This window comes from Rhinolophus sinicus, linkage group LG10 (genome assembly GCF_036562045.2).
Source record: "Rhinolophus sinicus isolate RSC01 linkage group LG10, ASM3656204v1, whole genome shotgun sequence".
Taxonomy (NCBI): Eukaryota; Metazoa; Chordata; class Mammalia; order Chiroptera; family Rhinolophidae; genus Rhinolophus; species Rhinolophus sinicus.
In genome coordinates, this window is record NC_133759.1 from 83,923,835 (window position 1) to 83,945,483 (window position 21,649).

The 21,649-nt window shown below is 43.8% G+C and overlaps 1 protein-coding gene across 5 annotated transcripts in view; it reads left to right on the top strand.

Moving 5' to 3' along the window:
• The window catches only part of ARHGAP26 (Rho GTPase activating protein 26), a 703,968-nt gene that overhangs the window by 630,486 nt on the left and 51,833 nt on the right, over positions 1 to 21,649 (top strand). For all 5 annotated transcript variants that reach the window (XM_074313709.1, XM_019739058.2, XM_019739059.2 and 2 more), the window contains one exon: positions 1,144 to 1,297. In XM_074313709.1, coding sequence (XP_074169810.1) covers positions 1,144 to 1,297 — 154 coding nt within the window. The remainder of the gene's footprint in view (positions 1 to 1,143; positions 1,298 to 21,649) is intronic.

Consider the following 21,649-nt stretch of genomic DNA (forward strand, 5'->3'; position numbering starts at 1 on the left):
ATCCAATTAGGATATTTCTTAATACATGAATTGATTGCCCAAAATGTCGGATGATTTCAATATGGTGTATGTATAATGAATGTGGGACAAGAATGGCATTCGAAGCCTTTAATAGTTTGCTAAAGCAGTGGTGCCTGTGCTATTTAGCTAAATCATCCCAAAAATGTTTTCTTCCGTGCATGGTTCCAAGTTTTTTAAAGATGGGAAGAAACAGAAAGTTCTTTTCTTTGAGCAACTTCTGAAGTTTACAAAATGCATTCTTGCATATGACCCCACTTGATCCTCTTGACAGCTCCTTGAGCTGTGTAGGACAGGTCTCGTTCCCCCATTGTATAGATGCATTAGCCAAGAAACAGAGAGTGAGTAAAAATCGCCTGAGGCCACACAGCCAGTTAGGGTGGAGTCTTGAAGAGGACTCGGGTTTTCTCCCTGCTTGCTTAATAATATTCTCCAAGCGTTAACATGGCTGCTTGGACCTGGTCTCAGGTTTTTATATGCAAACCACTGTGCAGCCCTTACAGATCTATTTATCAAAGAACTGACTTGAAGCTATAATAAATATCAAATACAGAGAGCTATGGCAACCCAGAAGTGTATGTCTGGGGAGCAGTCAGGGATTTAGACTGCAGAGTCATAGGAAGTAGGTGGCCGACCAGTAGATACTTTATGAGGAGGCGCTATAGAGTCGGAGGTAGAGAGTGGCCTGGGCAATGAAAACAATATTGGGGGCAGTTTTAGAATAAAAGGTGAATGTCACAGAAACCAGGAGGATCTTGTTGAATGGAAGGGGGCTCTGAAGGCTGCTCTGTGTTCGGACCATCTGCCAATCAAAAGAAGACACAATATATGGTGTAGTGGGAGGTCCACTCTTAGGAAAAAGGCTAGTCATATGAAAGAGAGGGTATGTGTTGTCAAGCGCAGGACAGGGGTAGCTCTAAAGTTTCAAGTCAACTGTTCCCCGTTGACTTTTCCTTTCCCACTTATTATTCTTATCCTTACTGTCTGTCTTTTTGCTTGGCTGTCGGGACCAGAGATTTCAATCCAATCTCATTGTTTGTAAATTTTTGTGTGGGTAGGAACAGACTCTCCCTATGGAATTATATTAATATGGGGCTTGTGGCCTTTGTTTTTGTTTTTTTCCAGATGAGCAAAGAAACAGCATCATCAACTCCAGTTTGGAATCTGTCGTCTCATCAAATACGAACAGCATCCTTAACTCCAGCAGCAGCCTACAGCCCAACATGAACTCCAGTGACCCAGATCTGGATGTGCTCAAACCCACCAGGCCCAGTTCACTGTAAGTCTGATGTCCGCTTGCCTGCCATAGTAGGTCCTTGGGCAGCCATTCTGCCCAGAATTTGCTCTCTGGCCCCATCTGACATTGAGCAATGTCTTATGAACATGATTGAAACCTTCTCCCTAAACTTGGAGCTTGGCTAGTTGGTTGTGAATTAATCATTATTCGTAACATACTGCTTCTTGGGCTTGGTGATCTTTGATTTACCATCCTGCTGAGATGGCTTTGGTGATGGCTGTTGCCTGTGCTGGCTGCTGGGCATGGAAAGCAATTTCTTTTAATTTTATAAACATCCAGGCACTGTTGTTCAGTAGAGCAGTAGCCAAGTCAGTTTCACTCATTCATGTCATCTCGATTTCCCGTCTCCCTGACTATATTGAGAATGTCCAGTGCTACCTCCGTGTCCACTTCCAGAAAGTGCTCCCCCACACCCCCTGCCCATAGCTTTTTGGGCTCAGATCCTCAAAGCTTAATATGACTGATCACATACCAGAGACTATGAAAGAGAAGAACTTTCTTGTTTCATTCTTGGCTGTTGAGTACCCACAGCCAAGACAGGCAGTTTTGGGGCTGTTTGTCCAATCCTCCACGGAAAGTAGATCTACTCTGTTAGGGCCAGAAAGTTCCCCCTTGTGGTTTCATCCCGCATTGCTTAGCATGCTTCCTCAGACCACCCCATAAATCGTGTCAACTCAAGCTTTTGCCAAAAGAATGTGAGGCCATGACCAGAACAGCTGGACTCTTAGACTACAGTTGTATAAGACACAGGAAAAACAGTTGACTTTGCCTTTCTCTAGTGAAAATAGTTTGTGGTTCAGATCACCTTCAGGGCAATGGTCTCGCTTGGCCAGACCCAGGATGTCAGAACCTTTTCCTGCCCGTCTCCATGCCATGGTTGCATGATCACACCTTGCCATGCTAGCCCTTTACGATATTTACGGATCTGAAAAATGGGCCCAACAATTTTGCCTTAGAAGTGACTAAGGGGTATTAAGGTTTGAGAGGAAAAAGTACTCTGAGATGGACTTAAGAAGCAGTGAGAACGCAGCAGCAGTGTAAGATGAAATCATACTTTGAAAAAATCAGGTCTCTTTTCAGTTGTTGGCTTTAAATCAACCCAGTCTTGTTACTTGGTAGGTAATGTGTTTGCTCACCAAGAAGTGGACCAGTGCCTGAAGAGCTCAAAATAGTTTAGCTTGTTCAGCTTATGGGCAGTGACTTTCTCTGGCTCCCAGGGCCGGACTTGCCCATGGAGCCTCCTTCCTTGCTGTGTGACTTTCTCGGGTGCTCCTAGGCCCACTTTCCAAGACTTTAAGGAAAGCCTTGTTTCTTTTTCTTTCTTTTTCATTTTGTTTCAACCTCTGTACCTACCAGTTACTGAAGTTATTCATTGCTCACCCTGAGCATGGTGGAATTTCTAGCCCAGGTTGCTTCACATTCCCTAATTTTAGCCACAGTACCAACTAGTGGTCTTTGTTTCCAGCAGCCAGAAGCTGGGAGCCCCCTGAGTCGCCATGGAGTACAGTGTTTCTGAAGAGGCTGCTTTAGCAGCTAAGTAGAAGGTGGGGGGGGGGGGGGGAAGGTATGTCTTTTAAACCCATCCTAGAAGAAGGGTTTGGGGCTTTTCATTTTTCAGTTGTCTAGATGTGATTTGTTTTACATAAAACACTGAGGGTTACTCCACCTTCTTCTTACCGCCCAGCGGGACTGTTCCCTGCCTGCTACAGATTTGGAAGGGGTGGGGGTTCCCAGAAAAGGGAGGGTGATGCCAGGAACAGTTCTATCTGCTCGCCTTTGGAGGAGGATTCAAGGTAGGAGTTGGGTGTGTTTCCAACAAGACTGTTATCCTTCCAAGATAAGTGAATATCTGACTTACCTGTGAGTCTTGACCAAGGAAGCCTGTTCTTGAGGTGGAAGCAGTGCGATGCCAGCGCTGACACCAGAGTTGGCCGCAGCCCTGAAGGAGGGCCGCAACTGCAGCAGGGTCACGGGCCACTGCTGACACCCAGGGCAGTGAGATGTGTGTGCTCCCCTGGTGTTTCCTGCTGGGGAGTTGCCTGGATGAGCCATGGCCAGAAGCTGGGAAGTGCTGGTAAACAGCAGCCCTAGTCCTTTCCTTGCGTAAATGAATTCTGAGACGTCTACCAGCGCACTACGCCATGGTGAATGGGCATAGTTGCCACCAGCTGAGACCACTTGGGGATCCCCCTCAGTCTGGACCCTTTTATTTGCTCCGTCTTTGTTCACTTTGTAACGCACCGAGCTCCTTCAACAGGAATACTTAATGGTGCAGATGAAAACAAAAAACAAAGTCGGGGTGGGGGGTGACCATTAGATTGACTGTTAATTTAGCGTACAGTGGGGAGCCAGTCACCAGAAAACTGTTTGTACTTCTTTTTCGTTCATTCATTTGGTTTTCGTTATTTTCATAATGAGTGGAATGATCACTATGACCGTGTCACAGTCATAATGAAAGAAGGACGTTTGGGACTCAGCACCCTATGGTCCTTCCAAGACCACATTCTGCTGTCTGAGTTTCTAATGCTCCAAGGAAATAGGGCCCGTTTGTTTGTGTGGGCTTAGTGCTAAATCAGGGGTCAAAATTAGAGTGCCATCCTCTAACCGTGCCAAGGCAAGGCTGCAGGGTTTAAATCTTTGGCAGGTTCTCAGCTAGACCTCCTGAAGTAGCCATCACTCCTGAAGATCAAAGGATACTTGGTAAGCCAGGACCAAAGTCCAGCTAGTCTAAAATTGTCAGCAAGTATTAAAGACCTATTTCATGCCCAGACCTGTGCTACACTATCTAGAGTAAATGAGGAAAACAGGATTCCTGGCCTCCCTAACAGTGTACAGCCTTGCTAAGGAGGAAAGTATGGCAGTGCTAACTGGGACTTATAGCTCCTATGTGTGTTTAGAGTTCAACAACTATTAACTGAATACCTGTTGGTGCATGCACCAGTCAGAGTATTGGGAATGGTGGAGTAGATGAAATGTGAGGTGGGCATTAGGTAAGGCTTATGATGAAGCGCATTCCAGGTCAGGGGGATGAGAGATGATCCAAGATGGGGGAAAACAGCCTACAGACGTGTGTGCTGAGGGAGGAGAAACTCAGTTCTCCCCTACCCCTACCACCAAAAAACTGTGTGTGTGGGTGTGTGTGTATGTGTGTACACACATACATACAGAGGGTGCCAAATTGCCACACACACACACACACACACACACACACATATACACACGCACACACACACAATATCAGGATACTTCTCACAAAAATCCAGATTTCATACTGGAACAACTGGACATCCACATTAAAAAAATAAATAAATCTAAACACAGGTTTTATATCTTTCACCTTTCATAAAAATTAAGTCAAAATGGATCATAGATCTAAATGTAAGATATAAAACTATAAAATTTCTAGAAGACAACATAGGAGAAAATCTAGGTGACCTTGGGTTTGGCAATGACTATTTAGATACAACACCGAAAACATAATCCATGAAAGAAAAAATTGGTAAGTAGGACTTCATGTAGGTTAAAAACTTGTACTCTGCAAAAAAACACTATTAAGAGAATAAAAAGCCAACGCACAGTTTAGGAGAAAATATTTGCCAAAAAACAAAGCAAAACAACAGAAAACTATCTGATAAAAAGCCAGAATCCAAAATATACAAAGCACTTTTAAAATTCAACAATAAGTAAACAAACAACTCAGCTAAAAACTAGACGAAAGAACTGGACAGACACCTCACCAAAGAAGACATATGGATGCAAATAAGCACACGAAAAGATGTTCAACATCTTATGTCATTAGGGAATTGCAAATTCAAATCACAATGAGATACCACTACACACCTCTTAGAATGGCTAAAATCCAGAGTACTGACACTAAATACTGGTTAGTATGTGGAGCTCCAGGAATTCTCGTGCATTGCTGGTGGGAATGCAAAATGAGACAGCCACTTTGAAGGATAATTTGGCAGTTTCTTACAAAACTAAACATAGGACTTATCATATGACACAGTCCAGCAATCACACTCATAGGTGTTTACCCAAATGAATCGAAAACTTATGTCCACACAAAAACTTGCCCACAAATGTTTATAGCAGTTTTATTGCTCGGAAGCCACCAAGATATACCTCAGTAGGTGAATGGATACGTTCATGTGGTCCATCCAGACAATAGAATATTAGTCAGTGATAACAATAAATGAACTGTCAAATCATGAACCGACATGGATGAACTTTAAATACACATCACTAAGTGAATGAAGCCATTCTGAAAAGACTACAACATGGTATGATACCAAGTACATGACATTCTGAAACGGGCAAAACTACAGAGTTAGTAAAAAGCTTAGTGGGCAGGAGGGTTGAATGGGTGCAGCACAGGGCATTTTTAGGGCAGTGACGCCATTCTGTATGATACTGGGATAGTAGGTAGGAGACATTATGCATTAGTCAAAACTCATAAAACCCATAGAACACCAAGAGGGAATCCTCATGTTGTAAACTATGGATTTTTGTTAATAATAATGTATCAATATTGGTTCATTGTTGCCACACCAGTGAAAGATGTTAATAATAGGAGAAACATAGGGAGTTGAGAAGAGGTGTATGGAAACTGTTATTTTGAGTAATTTTTCTGTAAACCTCAAACTGCTTGAAAAAATAAAGTCTATTTATATACTTATATATATATTTTTAATCTACGTTTCCAGCTTCTTTTCAAAAGTTAGAAAATTTGGCCACACTCAACCCATGTATGTAACTTGGTAACAGAGGATGATGGCCAGTCCCTAGTTTTTCACAACTGGCCTGTTTCACTCTTTTATGTCTCCTGCCTGTAGGCCTGCGATAGATGAAATATAACCAAAAGGTCTGTGCAGCCCCTCCTATTAGGAGGTGGAGTCCTTGAATCTAGACTGGCCTTCACCCTCTCGCTTACTTTGACCAATAGAATGTGGTGGAAGCAACACGATGTGACTTTCAAGCCCAGGCCGCAAGGCCTCGCAGCTCCACATCTCATCCTCTTAGAACCCATGTAGCTGCCACGTGAAAAGCCCGGTCTAGCCTCCTGGAGAGAAAAGCCCAGCTGTCCCGTCCTAGCCTAACGCCCGGGCCACCGACCAGTTGAATGCAGCCACATGAGTGAGTCCAAGAAAGACCAACAGAAAAGCTGCCCAATCAACCCACAGATTCGTGAGAAACAATACAGTGTGGTTGTGAGACGCGAGCTTGGGCCAGTTTATTCAGCAATAGTTAACTGACTCAAGGCCTGTGAGTTTGTGACCTTGGAGTCATGGGCAACTGCCTTGGGATGGGGCTGGGCTGCCTGGGTGAAGGAGAAAGGTATGGAAGGTTCTCGCTATAGAGTAGTGGCAGCATGGAGACACGCCCTTCAATTTTCAGACTCTTCTTTGAGAGAAAATGAGTCATACATGAGATTCTAAGAAGTTAAGAAACAAGACAAAACTCATAGCTAATGGCTGAGGCCATGAGAAAGATAGCTTACATACTGGCATGGAAAGCAGAAAACCCTGTGCTGTAATCCTGGCACCAGCCTGGTGCCAGTCTTTGGCCCTGAACGTGCCCATCCCCTCACTCAGTGCTGGAAGAGGTGGAACTGACCTGGCTCTAAGAACAGAGGTTTTCACTGGGTGCTTGCAAAGGACTGCAGAAGTAAAAGTCACTCTCTCCTCTCACAGTGACCAATAGAGTTGGCATCATGCCACCACCCTCTGGAAGATAGTGGTTTTTAAGTAGGAAGTAAACAAATGTTGAGAAAGAAGTCAGGGGATATCCCACCAGGGACATAAGATACTGCAGTAATTGCCCCAAATTAACAAAGCCTAGGTGAATGCTTGCTTCAGACCACTGGGGTAAGGATGGAGAGGCTTGTGAAGATGGAAAGAAGGCAAGGAGGGCGGGCATGATTACAGCAGTGGAGGAACCCACCTTGGAGGTCTCCCGGCCTAAGTGGTCCCTACCCCTAAAAATTAACTCACTGCCAGTAGCCCCATAAATAAAACGAATTTCTCTCGTCCTTTCCGCTTATCTCTCTCTCTCTCTCTCTCACACACACACACGCACGCATTTCCAAAGTTATTTCTGGTGACCTAAAGGATATGTCCATGCCAAGAGCCTTCAAATTCTGCCAGAGTCAACCGTCCTCTCCCATCTTAGTGGCCAGTGAAAGGCGAGAGCTGAGTCCCTGGAATTCAGAGGATAAACAAAGCCTGCTTCCAGGCAGAGCTGTTTCTCTAAAGCACTGTTGGCTCTTGATTTTGATTCAGCTGCTCTCAGATGAAATCTGGGGGAAACTTGCCTTGAAAGATAGCTCTAAAGTTTTACTTATGTTTTATGTATTCAGCCAACATTCATTCAACAAATATCATTGGAACACCTACTGTGGGCCAGGCGTTATTCTGAGTGCTGAAGAGACACTGAATTAAAAACAAAAATTAGAGGTTATTTTATATTCTAGTGGAGACAGGAGGTAAATTGCTGTCTAATTTGTCAGATGTTGAGTTCTTCAGAGAAAACTAATGTAGAGTAAAGGCGGTACGGATTTGGAGGGGAAGGAGGCAAGTTCTTTCTAGATCAGTTTCCTCATCTGTAAAATAGGGTAATCATACCTCCTCAAAAAGGAGTGGTGAGGGTTAAATGAGATTATCCTTTGTTATCTCATTTACATGTTTAGCACCATGAGTGGCAGTTCATGTTATTTTGGAGGCCCTCCTCCACACGGTATCCTCTCTCTCCCGTTATTCCCTCAGCCCTGGTATGTATTTTTCGTGTGCAGACAAATGTCCCAGGCTCTTCTCCTCACCTGTCCCCACTAGCTTCTTACCTTGACTCTGAGACCGGAGCTATCTGTCAGTCTATTCTTTGAGTTATCAGCAAAAAGAAGGAACATCTACAGAGGCAGGTGCTGCCCCACCTTATAAACAAAGACCAGCTGGGGTAGGCACGCCTGTTCCTGAAAAATTTGGAAACCTCCAGATCCCAGGGTGGGTACTTGATGAGCTCTGGGCTTGGATGTTATTTATTGAGACCAAATAAATCACAAAACAAATAAGATGCATTTGACAATTGATAATTAATGGCATATTTTTAAAAGTAATTTTACCATCTAATTGCTATTCTATTTTATGCCAAAAGCGTTACACCCAAACAGGCAGCTATGATTTTACTACAATGATCTTTATTTTTCATCCTTTGGAATGCAGGGATTTGAAAGAGGAAGTTCTCTGTGGTTGAATCAGTTTTCTGTGGAGGAGGATCTTTCCTGTTAAATTGAAGATTCTGTTTCTCATCTACCTCCAAGCAGAAAAGGTCGCTTCAGACTGTTTCCCATGACAACTTGGTGGCTTTCCCTACCTTGGGAACTAACTCAAAAGCGTAATCATTTTTGTAAGGAATCATTTGCCTTTCCTTGTTCCTGCTCATAACCCCCATGGTAGGTCCAGCCTGTTCTGTCATGGTCGTTTCTTGGACAAGCCTGAAACCATCCCCATAATACTTCAGGCTCCTGGGGCCGCCACGGCCTCAGCGCCCCAAGTACCACGCCCCGTCGCCTTGACGATTTCCGAGATGGTCGCTGTCATGACCCGTAGTCTTGTTTTCTGAGTGGCTTCCTGTCAGCTTTTCCCATTCCCCAGCCAAGATCTCCTTCGCCAGTCAGGAGCCCAGCTGGCTTTGCTTGGTTGAGGATAGAGATTCCTGCCTGGTGACCCATCCTATTCTTCCTGGATAAATGTGTTTGGTTAATAGTTCTTTTTTCCCATAAAAGTTGCTCGAGGCAGCCCTCACACTTTATGACCCAGCAGGATTTTGTTCCCAAGCACCAGGGCTGCCCGTGGCATTTGGATCTTCACACCCTGTCAGCAGAGGGGGTATGGGAGGCGGTGGGGACGCCGGGACGCGGGTCCAGCGCTTACACATTCCTGTTTTCCAGCATAGTGGAAATCACAAACGGAAAAATGTTTCCCTTCACATGCATTATTGTTTTCTTTCCCCCTTTACAAGTTAAAATCACATAAAGGGTCAATAAAGTAATTAATCTTGCTAAGCTACGATTCCCCAAATTTGCCATGACATACAGTAGATGCTAAAGCCTTCGGGTGAAATGAAACATATTCTGAATTTGGCTGCCCTCAAATGCCTCACGGCACAGCACTGTATAAGTAGGTGTGAGGCATTTTGAATCTCGAATTTTTGGTAGACTCTTTAGGGAAGCACAGAGGCTTAAGATTTTGCATGGCTTTCAGCACTGTTATGCCTCTAAGGAGACTTCGAAGGAACTCTAAAATGCCGCTTTTCTCACTTAGGGTTGGATTTGGAATTGTTTCTCTCCCTATGTGTATAATTTAGAGGAATTGTACTGGTAGGTTCAGATCCTAAATCGGGTAAATTAAAATTATATTAGAGTTAAAGTAACTGCTTTTTAAACCCTTTTAGTTGGTCTGGAAAGCAGATGCTTACTTAGCTAGGAACATGCTTCTAGTTGGAAACGGCCTTAGAATCTTATTTTTAACCCCTCCTCTGCTGTGAAGAATCGAGAGAACCATGCAGGCTGTGCTGTGAGCTTCATGGGGTCTTCCCAGGCAGGGTCGCAGCACAGTGCGGAGGTTCTCAGAGTGTGCTCCTGGGAGCAGTGTCATGGGCGTCACTCGGGAGCTTGTTAGTTCTACACAATGTCAGGCCCCACCCCAGACTATTGGCTTCACTCTGGAGGAGGAACACAGTCCTGGGTGTTTTAACAAGCCCTGTGGGGGATTCTGACACATGCAACAGCTGGAGAACCATAGCCATCAGCCTTAGGCTGATGGATTTCCACCAGGATAAAATCAGGACTGACCTCATTGTAAAGCTCCCAGCACCAAGCCTGGCACCCTAATTGTCTCGGTAGTGATGACAGTCGTGGGGCTAACAGCACCCTGCCCCTGCTTTGAGATCTGTCACAACTTACTGATGGTTTGCTTCTCAGGGGAACCCAGTTAGTTCACCAAGTGCTTCCCAGCTCCCCAAGGAAGCCAGCCAGCTGCTTTGCAAATGTGTGCCTTTTGGTCACAGATCAAGAGAGGGTGGGTGCATCAGTTAAACAAGCAACATAATTTTTTTATTGAGCACCTACTGTGTGTAACATGAGAGGATCAAGACCCTTGCATTGACAGGAAAACAGCTCTCAGTATGTGACACTGAAAAGGGGGGAACCAACACCAACATGTAGAGGAGATTTGGGATTTCTATATCAGCATTCCCCAAACTGACATAGGACTGGGGACAAGTGGGAAGGCAAGGGCTGAGTTGGATAAAGTTCAACAGATTCTTGACTAGAGGACCTCTGAGTCTTTAATATGTCCACTGTAAATCTTCAAAGGGCTACATTTCCTGAATCTATTTGACCATAGAACATGCTTTCTACAGAACTTTCCCTTGAGCATCATAAAACAGGAAATGCTATTCTAAATCAACACTCTACTTTGTATTTCTTCTGATGGAGGGCATTATTATGGCAGAGATCCTTCTGCCATAGGTTTAGCTTGAAGTATCTAAATTTATGGCCACAGATAGCTATCTGAAGTCTGAAATGGGTTCTATCATGTGCACAAGTTTTGGTAGGGAAAAGCCCGAATGGCCTGGCAGTGAAGCCTGGCCTCTGCTATTTCCTAACTGCGTAAACTTGGGCAAGTTATTTTTCCTCTCTGAGTTAAGTCTACTCTGTGAAATGGTAATAATAATAAGACCTACCTTCAAGGTTGTTGTGAAGGTCAGATGAGATAATGCCTGCATAACACTTAGTAAATGTCCTGGCTCATGATAAATGGTCAATAAAAATTGGTCGCCACTACTATTTATTTTATTACCTCATCATCATTTGCTCTTAGACTGCCCCCCACCAATGGGCAGGCCCCTAGCGTTGATTTCTATCAGCGGTGGCAGTAGATAGACACTCAATGTTTATTTTTATTTGCTTGATTCTGGTGTAACAGAAAACATCCCAGATTAAAAACATGGAGAGGATCATTTTAAAACAAATGAAAACACCTAAAACTAAATTAACAATCAATAACAAAATGCACTGCAATCAATAGAAGCACCGCTCTTACAAGACAGGCTTCCAGCTGTACCAGCTGCACGGCAGGTTTGGGTGTTTCCTCTCAGGAGGTTTGTCAAGCCATCTGCCCTATTGTTTCTCCATTGGGTGGAGCCAACTGGGCCCAGAATCATTAGACTAGAACCTAATTGCAATCCTGGGTTTTCACTAGGGGATAATTTAGCCTCAGGAATTCCTTTCTCGCCAATGACTCTGTGTCGATTTGACTGTCATTATGGCAAAAAGACAGTTTCTGAAAAAAATTACTCTGAAATTCTGCATCTTACTCATTTGCTGCAGTTGCTCCATCAGGTTCTCTTCCAGTGCCTATCAGCTTCCTTCTCAGTGAGTCAGTGGGGTTCTTCCCAAGACATTACTTCCGTGTTCCTTCAGAAACTCCTTATAGGTTGAAGAGGTGATGGGGCTGTTCCCTGGCTGTTGTCAATACTTCTTGTTGCCCTATGTGAAGAAGCCATGTCCTCAGAGGGAACAAAGGTGATATTGTCCACAAAGAAATAAAGGCAAAGATGTCTGTCCAACAATAATGTAGTATTAGAATCCCAGGAAGAAACATCAACATAATGAAAATAGCATAGTTCCAGGAGGGTTTATTTACAAAGGAATGGGGCAGGAGAATCACAAGAGATAGGACAATAAAGCAGGGCTAGTAACACCCTACTAATTACCATCCTTAGGTTGGAGGGACTCGAGTAGAAAATGGTTACCAGAACCCAGAAGGGTGTAGAGAGGTTCCATAGAGTCGGCACCTTGAAAGGGCATTTAGTCCAGAGACTCAGCCAAGTGGAGGCGACCTCTCAGAAAGGGAGACAAGGGAGTAAATACCTTGGCTCTCTCCTTCTCCTGCGAATCTGCCAGAGCTCCCCCACCAGGAAGCCAGAGGGTGCAGGCATCCCTGATGATGGAATCCATGCTGGTTAGCCCCCAGAGAAGAGGGCAGGGTGCAGACTGGATGCCATCTAGCACAGATGTCTATTGCCATGCTATCTATGAAAGCCAAAGAGCGGAACCAGAAGGGATAACCAGCCTAAATGAACTCATAGAGTGGAATACTACCCAGTACAGCAAAGGGGCTGTGTGTGCTGGTATGGACCAACCTTTAAAGGTACAGTAAGGGCAAATGCAAGATTCAGAAGAGTGTGCACCTGTGGCTCTCAGCCCAAGCTGTATGTTAGCATCACCCGGGGGGCCTAAAACATAACATGCCAACATCTAGGCTCCTTCCCTGGAGCCTCAGAATTCATTGGCCTGGACTGGAATCTGACTTTGGGTATGTTTCTTAAAACTTCCCTAGGTGATTTTGACATACAGCTAGATTTGAAAACCATTAGTGTGCGTTGTGTGATCCTACTCATGTAAGAATTCAGGGGTTTGTACAAATACAGATAGATGTGTGTGCATGTTTGTCATGTTTCTGGAAAGACAGAGGGAAATGAATCTGTGTGGTTGTCTCCACTGGAGTCAGATGGGACAGTGGCCTGTGGTGGAAGCGACACTGACTTTTCCATTCAACAATATTCTTTTGTACTGTTGGAATTTTTTAACATGCACGTGCATTGAATGTCCAGGTTTGAAGACTCAATTAAAAATAAATTCCCTCACTTTTGAAATGGCCATTCTTGTACTCTCTTCTGAAAGTTGTGGGGTTCATCTTTGTGAGAAGGGAGTTTTGAATACATATGCTTTTATTTTTTTCTAGTGTAACTGAAAATTAATTGACATGCATCACTGTATATGTTTAAGGCATACAGCATGCTAGTTTGATTTTTTAAAATATGGAACGTTTCATGAATTTGCATGTCACCCTCACACGGGGGCTGCATTGTTCCAATTTTTAGTATATGTGCTGCCGAAGTGAGCAAGGAATTTTATTTAAGCTTTTACATTTGTTATACTCTCAATAGCTAGGGATCCTGGTAACGTGCTGTTTAACTGAAGAATAAGACCTGTACCGAGAAGGTGTTGCCTTTGATGTGTTTTAAATAAATTTAAGTCTATTTGAAGCATTCATTTAATGGCCAAATGATTCCTCCTCTCCAGGCGGGTCTGTCCAAGGCTCCAGATCAGTTTAGCAAATGGTAACTCTTAGGAGAGAAGAGGAAATTTGTCTCAGGGAGTGAAATAGAATAGATCCAGTTAGACCCCTGCATCTGGACTGATTTCAGATTTCTTGTTAATTTGGGAAGCCCTAACTTAGGAAACCAGAAAGTCATTTTTTACAGTGAGTAGCTAGCTACTCACCAACTCCTCCCCCAACTCCTCAGCCAACATGGTGAAATTTAAGTCGTTCAGTTTTCCTGAGCTACGTAGTTCTCTCATCTGATCTCCATCTGCCATTGTCCACCTGCTACCTACCCAATTTCCTTTAAAAGCCCCATTTTAAAGCAGAATATATAATGGAAAAACCTTAACTCCTGACCTTTATGGAGATACACTAGAGTTACTCAATAATAATTAGCAGTTGCCCTGGTAACCCCAGACGTACTGCTCAAATCGCCTGTATTTGTCACTGTCCCCGGCTTCTTGCTGATGAAAAAAGGAACAATTTAGTACTTTTATAATCCCTTTCAGCTTCTATTGTTAAGAATGGGAGAAGTGATACTGTTTGTGATTAGACACACTAAAAAGAGGTGGGTTTTTTGGGGTGTGTGTGTGTGTGTGTGTGTGTGTGACTAAAGCAGTGACACAGGAGAAAAATCATCTTAGGTTTTGAGCAAGCTAAAAAACGCTCTTCAGTTTATTTTGTTCACCGCTGTATTCAGAACCTTAGAAGATTTAAGAAGGTGAAACTTACAGATTAGAATTTAAGGACAGTGGTACTAGGAATGGAGGATGAAATTGGCAAGGTCATTGTTATGTCATGTCAGACATTAGTGACAAGGGTGATTAAAGCCCACTAACTTCAGTGCTTTGACATGAAGAATACTGCTTGGAAGTTGGAAAATCCAAAGCTGAAACATATCTTGAAATAAATGTGTTGACTTGAACTCTGCTTTGGAAGAAGCCTATATTCTCTCGTAACTTCTATACCATGCCTTACAGCACGGACCTCGTGGTAAGAGCACCATATAACTCTCTGCTTCTTCTGGGGGTGAAGCAGTCCTCCATCACACACACACACACACACACACACACACACACACACACGCACGCACGCACACATGCATACTCTTTCCCATTCTTCTGTTGACCTTTTGTGTGAAAGTGGAATTAGAGGAAATATGTCCTTAGTCATCCCATGGCAGCACTTACAATGTGCAATTGTACAGTGAAAATGAACTGGCAGGAGATCAGGCGTTCAGAAATGGAGTCATGGGAATCCTGGACCCACTAATCCAACGGAGACCAGGTCCACATGTAGTGACCAATATGGCTGATGCAATCATCCCAGGCAACAGTTACACGCACCACTGTCCCAAATGAAAACTTCAATTAAATAATTATTTTCAGAACACCCACCAACTGCTCTTGCTTAACCCTCTACCCTTTCTTAAGTCTCAGGGGAACATAGACTAATCTTCATCTTATGTGTGTCCCTTTGGAATTTGGCATCTCCAGTTGAATATTTGCTGCCGTGGTCTACCTGTACCCTGCCTGGAGCCTCAGAATATCAGCGTTCAGAACCAGCCAGATCTGACAGACAGCCCCTTCCCAGCCAGTTAGCAAACACTTAACTAAATGCTACTGTTAAAGATATTGTTCCAGGCACTAAGGAAAGAAACTAAAAAATACCCGCCCCTCCAATCTCTTACCGTCCAGGTGGGGGAAATCAGATCTGCATCCATGGGGGAGCATTGCAGCTAATACGAGACATTTTAAGTAGTAAGTGAGTAGCTGGGTCATTTACTCAAAAATATTTATGGCTGAATGAATTGTCTCTGCGGTTCACATTGTGTGAACAGAGTTTCCAATAATCTCTCTACTTCATCTTCTAGACGTACTTTGAAGTTTTTAATTTCCTTGTCTGCCGTGATCCAGCTTATTGCGAGTGGGGGAGGAGCACTCCCAGCTTTATGACCTAACTTTTTGTTTTTCTTAATCCTGTTAGCCAGAAGACTTCCTATGTCTCAGACTCTGCCTATTTTCAAGCATTGGGCTTATAAAAGAAAAGATGGCGCCATGTCCCAAGTGTGTATTTGTCTGTTTTTTCCACAAAGGTCTCTGTGAATCTAACATTTTAGATGGAAAAAAAAACAAAAAACAATTAAAATTCGGACTGTAAGAAAGATGTAGAGAGAAGAAATATTTAAAGAGATGATAAGTTGGAATTGGATCATTTGAAAATGCATTTTTGTGGTCTCCCCCTCCACACACCGAGCACCACCAGAATTTCTCATTAGGTCAGCTCTCTGGAGATTAGGACAGTACTTTTTTCCTCCCAAACAAATCTTGGGGCAAAAGTCTGTAACAATTTCTTAAATAAAGCCCTACACCAAATGTCCTATGAAACTGAAATTTAATTCATACTTTAAAGCATTGCTTTCTGGCCTTAAATGGAAAAGGAAAGTTTTTGAGATTTAGTAGTTCTTTAAACCTGAATCATTAGCTAGGAAAAGTAAGTGAAAAGAGAGTATGCTTTCCCATGGATCAAGAGAAGTTTTGCTAGTAAATTTTCGTGCAACACCCAAATTTCCGTGTAGGGCTGAGGGCTCTTTTTTCTTGTTCTTGGTCTATAAGGAAAGTCTAAATTAAATTCCCTCTTCCTCAGAAGCCAGTTATTAAGTCCTGCCTTTAATTTCAGCACAAGGCAATTAGGTCATATGCCCACAAGCAAACACTCTGGTTCACCATTACAAAGAAACTCTTTTTGCTGTAATTTTCTTTGCATATGTGGCTGATTTTTCCAAGCTCTTCTTCCATTTCCAGAAATGTCAGCTCCTGGAGTTTATTCTTTCCAAGGTACAATTCAGCAGCCAGTTCCAGGGTGATGCAAAGAGAGGTTTACTAAAACGTGAGCTGAGTGGGTAGTTTGACTACAGCTGCTCTGAGTGGGGCATGGAGAGCTCTGTCCGCCATGACCTCTGTGCTCCTAGTCACTGTCTGAGCCAGCTTTCTACCTTATTCCTCACATTTAGTGGCCTCGTAAGCAAAGTCACTGTGTAACCCACTGAACTTGGCACACCTCGGGAAGAATTAGGTCTCTCTATACCAAATGATGGGCAGAAACCTAAGACCCTCATCTAGACTATGACTGTAATCAGTGCCTCGGGTCCCCAGAACAGGAGAGCAGTGTGCTTTCAGGTGAAACCCTGCTTGTGTGCTGCCACAGCCTTATGCTTAGCTTGCCTCCAGATTCGTCTAGAAATACAAGAATTTTTAGTAAAGAAGAGAAAGAAAACAGTTTCTGTTCGGATTAGCTGACCCATGTTTTGCCACCTATAGAGATGTCCCCTTTTCTCTGGAGCGGATAGGATCCTTTTCGAGACTGCTTTCCTACCTGTCCCTGTGGGGCTGCCTTTGCTCCATGCGGTAGCTGTGAGTCTGGAATGTATCTGTGCAAAGCTGGGGGGGACATCAGGACTCCTAAGGGCCAGGCCTTGGTGTCGTTGAGTGGGACATACACACTGAGGTTTTTGGAGGCTGGGTAAGGAAGAGGGAGGATAGACGAGGGGGTTGTCAGTGGGGAGGGGGGATTTTGGGGGGACAAAACTATCTGAAAGGAAGTTTTATGGAGTTTCCCCTATGTGGGATGCAATATGAATCCTCTCAATGTCACCTCAGGAATTCTTTGGTAAAAATCAGGTTTTTGTGATTCCGTGGGTCACAGTGGTAAGAGCAGAGATTCCAGGACAGACTTATTTGAGTTCATACCCCAATTTCACTGCTTATTAGTTGTGTTGCCATGAAGGTACTTGATGTCTGTGAGTCTCATATGTTAAACAGGAATAATAATAGTATCTACTGCATAGGGGGTTGGTTGTAAGGATTACATGAAGTAGTTAATGTAAAGTATTTAGCATGGCTTCTAGCACATAATAAGTGCTCAACAAACGCTGCCTGCCATGATTATTGTCAGTTATTTTAACAATAGCTGAGGACATAATGTGTGTGCAGGGTTGTATTGAGGTGCTGAGTCCTGCTTCCTAATGGGCACAGGGGGAGAATCGTGTCATATCCAACTTACAGAGAAACAAAACCCCTCCCCCAACTAGTCTAGAACAATCCCGGTTACTCACCTGCCAGTGAGCACCGGAGCCCTCTGAGGTGCTAGAAGAGCCCACACTTTCTTCTGATTGGACACCCTAAGGTCACCTCAGGAGATTAAGGGAGTGTGGGGCGGAAATGCAGGCCAGCAACCCAAGAAAGTTTGGAAAGAGCTGGAGCTAAGGGGAGGTGGGGGCCGCTTGGAAGAAAGCCAGGACCAGAATGACACTGAGCAGCTGTTTTTGTTCCACGTCACCAGCCCTCAGCTCCTTCTCATGTTGGCCCTCTCTGCGTCCGACTGCTCCCGCTGGATGCTCCCCCACCTGGTTGGTTCTTTCCCACCATTTGTACAGGCATCTTCCCCTGCCCCCCCCCCCCAAGGCGTCCACGTTCATTGTTTCGGATAGCCATGACTCCTGTGGCCTCAGGGCTACCCCAAGGCTGCATTCGCCACAGAATTGCATCTTCTCCTTCTGCCCAATTCTCTGCTTCCCAGCCCTGGACCCTGAGAGCAAGACTGACTGACTGAACTTGCTTTCTGTTGGGCCCCATCTTTGGCTGGTGGCCAGAGTATGGACCAGAGGCCCTGAGGCAGGTGCTTCTGCAGTTTAATCATCTGTAGCCAGAGGGGGATGGATTCCAAGACCTTTCAGCAGGAACTGAGGGGAGAACAGGTGCTGAGGTTGCCATATGCAAGATATACCTTATTTAGCCCACAATTATAACAAACTTGGCTCCTAGATTTCCTGTCAGCCAATATTTTGGAAGTCAACGCTCTGTTCATTCATTCACACGACAGAAAGTTAATACAGTTGACCCTTGAACGACATGGGTTTGAACTGTGCTGGTTCACTTATACACAAATTTTAAAAAATAAATATAGAATCCGCCCTCCATATTCTCAGGTTTTGCATCTGCAGATTCAACCAACCACAGATCAAAGACAGTATTTCCAGTCCCCAGTGGGGAGCCCGTAGATGTGGAGGGCTGAATGTATGCATTGTTCTACGTCATTTTATATAAGGGACTCGAGCATCCATGGATTTTGGCATCGGCAGCAGGTCCTGGAACTGATCTCTCGTAGATACTGAGGGACTATAGTAAAGTTTTGGGGTGAGTCAAAAGTTATACACAGATTTTCGACGGCACAACCCTGTGTTGTTCAAGGGTCAACTGTAATTGCTAATGAGGCATGGTACAAAAGTACTTAAAAAAAAAAAAGACATAAAGACTGTAATAACACAGAGGTTTGGATAAAGAGCAAACCACCCTTCACACCCAACAGGCCTTTGGGTCACAGTTCCATGGCAACACGCGATAGTAATTCATGGTTATAACCCTGATCCCTTAGTAAAGTCTGTTAGATGAATTCTACTTTTGAAAGTAGAAAAAGCTGTGTGCTATATCTTAGAAAGATTGCCATTGGTTAAAATAAAAACATGGGTGCCTAAATAATTAAATGTCATTTGTGTGTAGAGTTACTAGGTGGAAAACCTTCACTGATGTAGATTTTGTACCACAATCCTGATATGGAGAAATGGGGGTGGAGCGAGGGTGGAGGGTGTGGGGGCATGTGACCAAGCCAGGCTGACCATAATATTTTCATGGGGATTTTTTTTTTTTTTTTTGAACTGGAGCTGGTTTAAGACGACTCTGTCTTGCCCTCCAGAATGGTGAGCAGCCACGTTCCCCACCTCAAGGAGGAAGCCCCGTCATTCCAGTGAGCAAAGAGACACACACAAGAGGCAGTGGGAGGGACACTAGAGAGGTGGCTTCCTGTACCCTGTCCTTACTTGAAGTCAATCATTTTAGTTTTCTGCAACCAAAGTATTCCTCATTCAACAGGAATCACTGCCTGTCCTCAAAAGTAAACACATCCTGTTAACAATGAGTTAGGTGGGGAGGTAACAGATAATAATGAGAGGTAACAGAAATGTAAAATCTATGAGTGCTGATAATATATAGTGATAGCACATTAATAATATATAAAATACCAATCATAAAGCAAGAGTAAAAGGTCTCGATGCTACAGGGTAAAGTGTTACTGGCGTTGCCCAACAGGAGCGATGACTTTGGTTGGTCAAGGAAGGGTTTGTGATCAAATTGGCACTTCAACTTGGGTATTGAAAGGTGAGTTAGATTTAGACAGAAGGGACCAGGGGTATTCTGGGTAAGACGAACAGTAGGGAGAGACTCAGAGGCAGGCATGTACAGGGCACGTGCAGGGAGCTGCTTGTAACCGATTTTGTCTGAACATATGCTTTTCATCTATAATATGACAATTGTTTCTTATGTAAATATGATTTTTACTTCTTTAGGCGCTAAAGCTGGGAAAGCCTAGTAATGTTGTCTTCCCGTTCCAGAATCCCCTGCTAGCTGGATCCCAGTGGAACATCTTCTATCAATTTATCTTGTGTAATTGACTTGCCTGGGACGTTCTCTATTTTCATCACAGTTTTGCTTCCCAGTCAAATAGGTCTCACCATCTGGAACTCCGCTGCTTTTATAGCCCAAATTTTCTTCCACCAAGGGCCTGTTTTAATTTCTAAGTGTTACACAAGGTCCTACCCCATTCTGCTTCCTCCTCCTTGTTTGGGGTTTTTTACTGTAAAAAGCCAACAAAACAGATTTGAAAACAAGCTGTATCCCTCTTGTCTGTTATGCATCCCAAGACCAAGCACATCCAACAAATTCTGCCACCTTCAGCTTTCAGCAAGGGCTGTTTACCATGGAGTCGGACTGTACCTCTAAGAGGCAACTTCCTCTGAGCTCAGAATGAGTCGAGCAGCCCAGAGACAATTGGGACCAGCCAGATTCATAGTGGGCTTATTAAGGAGAGAGTATAAATAGCGATCACATAGCCTTACAGAAAATTCCTGCTTATTTTTACTCCTTAGACAGAGTTGCTATGTTTAGCATTCAGTTACTGTGCTAAACCTGGTAAAGCGAGCCTGGTATTTATTTTCATTTGGATCAGTAACGTCCATTCTCTTTCTCAAATTATAAGTGAATTATAGAAACTGCGACCCGACCATTCAACTACAGCTGACACATTGTTTCTAAGCACCAGGCACTGTGGAAGTTACTGTGGGACATTTGCTTCTGGAATGTTTGCCTTTCTCTCCATCCAGAGCCTTTCTGAACTCTAATAAGAGCTGGCTATTCCCGTCCTTCTCAGATGTTTCTGGAAACTGGGCAGTAAGTATAAACATCCCTAATATGACATCTTTTAAATATACAGGCAGTTGTTATATTTAAGGACCCGATGTTGTCAGCTTGAACAAACTTACCAATCAGCTTTCTCAGTTACAAGTACCAGAAAATTCAGCCCAACTAATTTAGGCTAAAACGAAACTCATTGGTTCACCTACGTACTTGAGAAGCACAGGAACCTTTGGCTTCTGGCATGGATGGATCCGGGTGCTCAGACGTTGCCCTCGGAACCCAGCCCTTGCCATCTCTCAGCTCAGTTTTCCTCTATGTTGACTCTTCTCTTAGATGAGCACTTTCCAATGATTGCAAGATCGTTGCCACCAGCCAGCTTTACTTTCTTAAAATTCCAAGTTTAGGAGAAAAGTTTGAACAGAAGTCTGGGCCTAATTCCACCTTTTCGTCCAAATTGGCCAAATTGTGGTGCTCTGCTTGGCTAGGCTTGGATCGCCTGTTCGTCCTTGACTGGGTGGAAGAAGGAGGATCGCCATTTAGATCACGGCCTGTGAGAATAGAGAGAGGAGGTTGCCGAGGAGAGTCAGCCAGTCCACAGATGTCCATTGCAGCGGGCCTTTCGTACACGGATTTAGGGGAGGACTTCGTGGCTTTACCAAACTCCAGGAAGCAAATCTGTGCTTTTTTTGTTGCTGTGGTTCCCAGTAGTTCCTTACATGGTCTTTAAAAATGTCCCTTTTTAAAATCCAAATGGCTGTTGCAGAATTTCTCATTTTATTCCTAGTTAACTGACTTCTTCGAGAAGAACATATTTTATAGTTTTAAAACATGGAAAGAAAATGTTGTCTTCTTACTTAGCTCTGGACACAGTTGATTCCTTTAAAAAAAACAAATTTACGCGCAAAGGCTTTTATTATCAG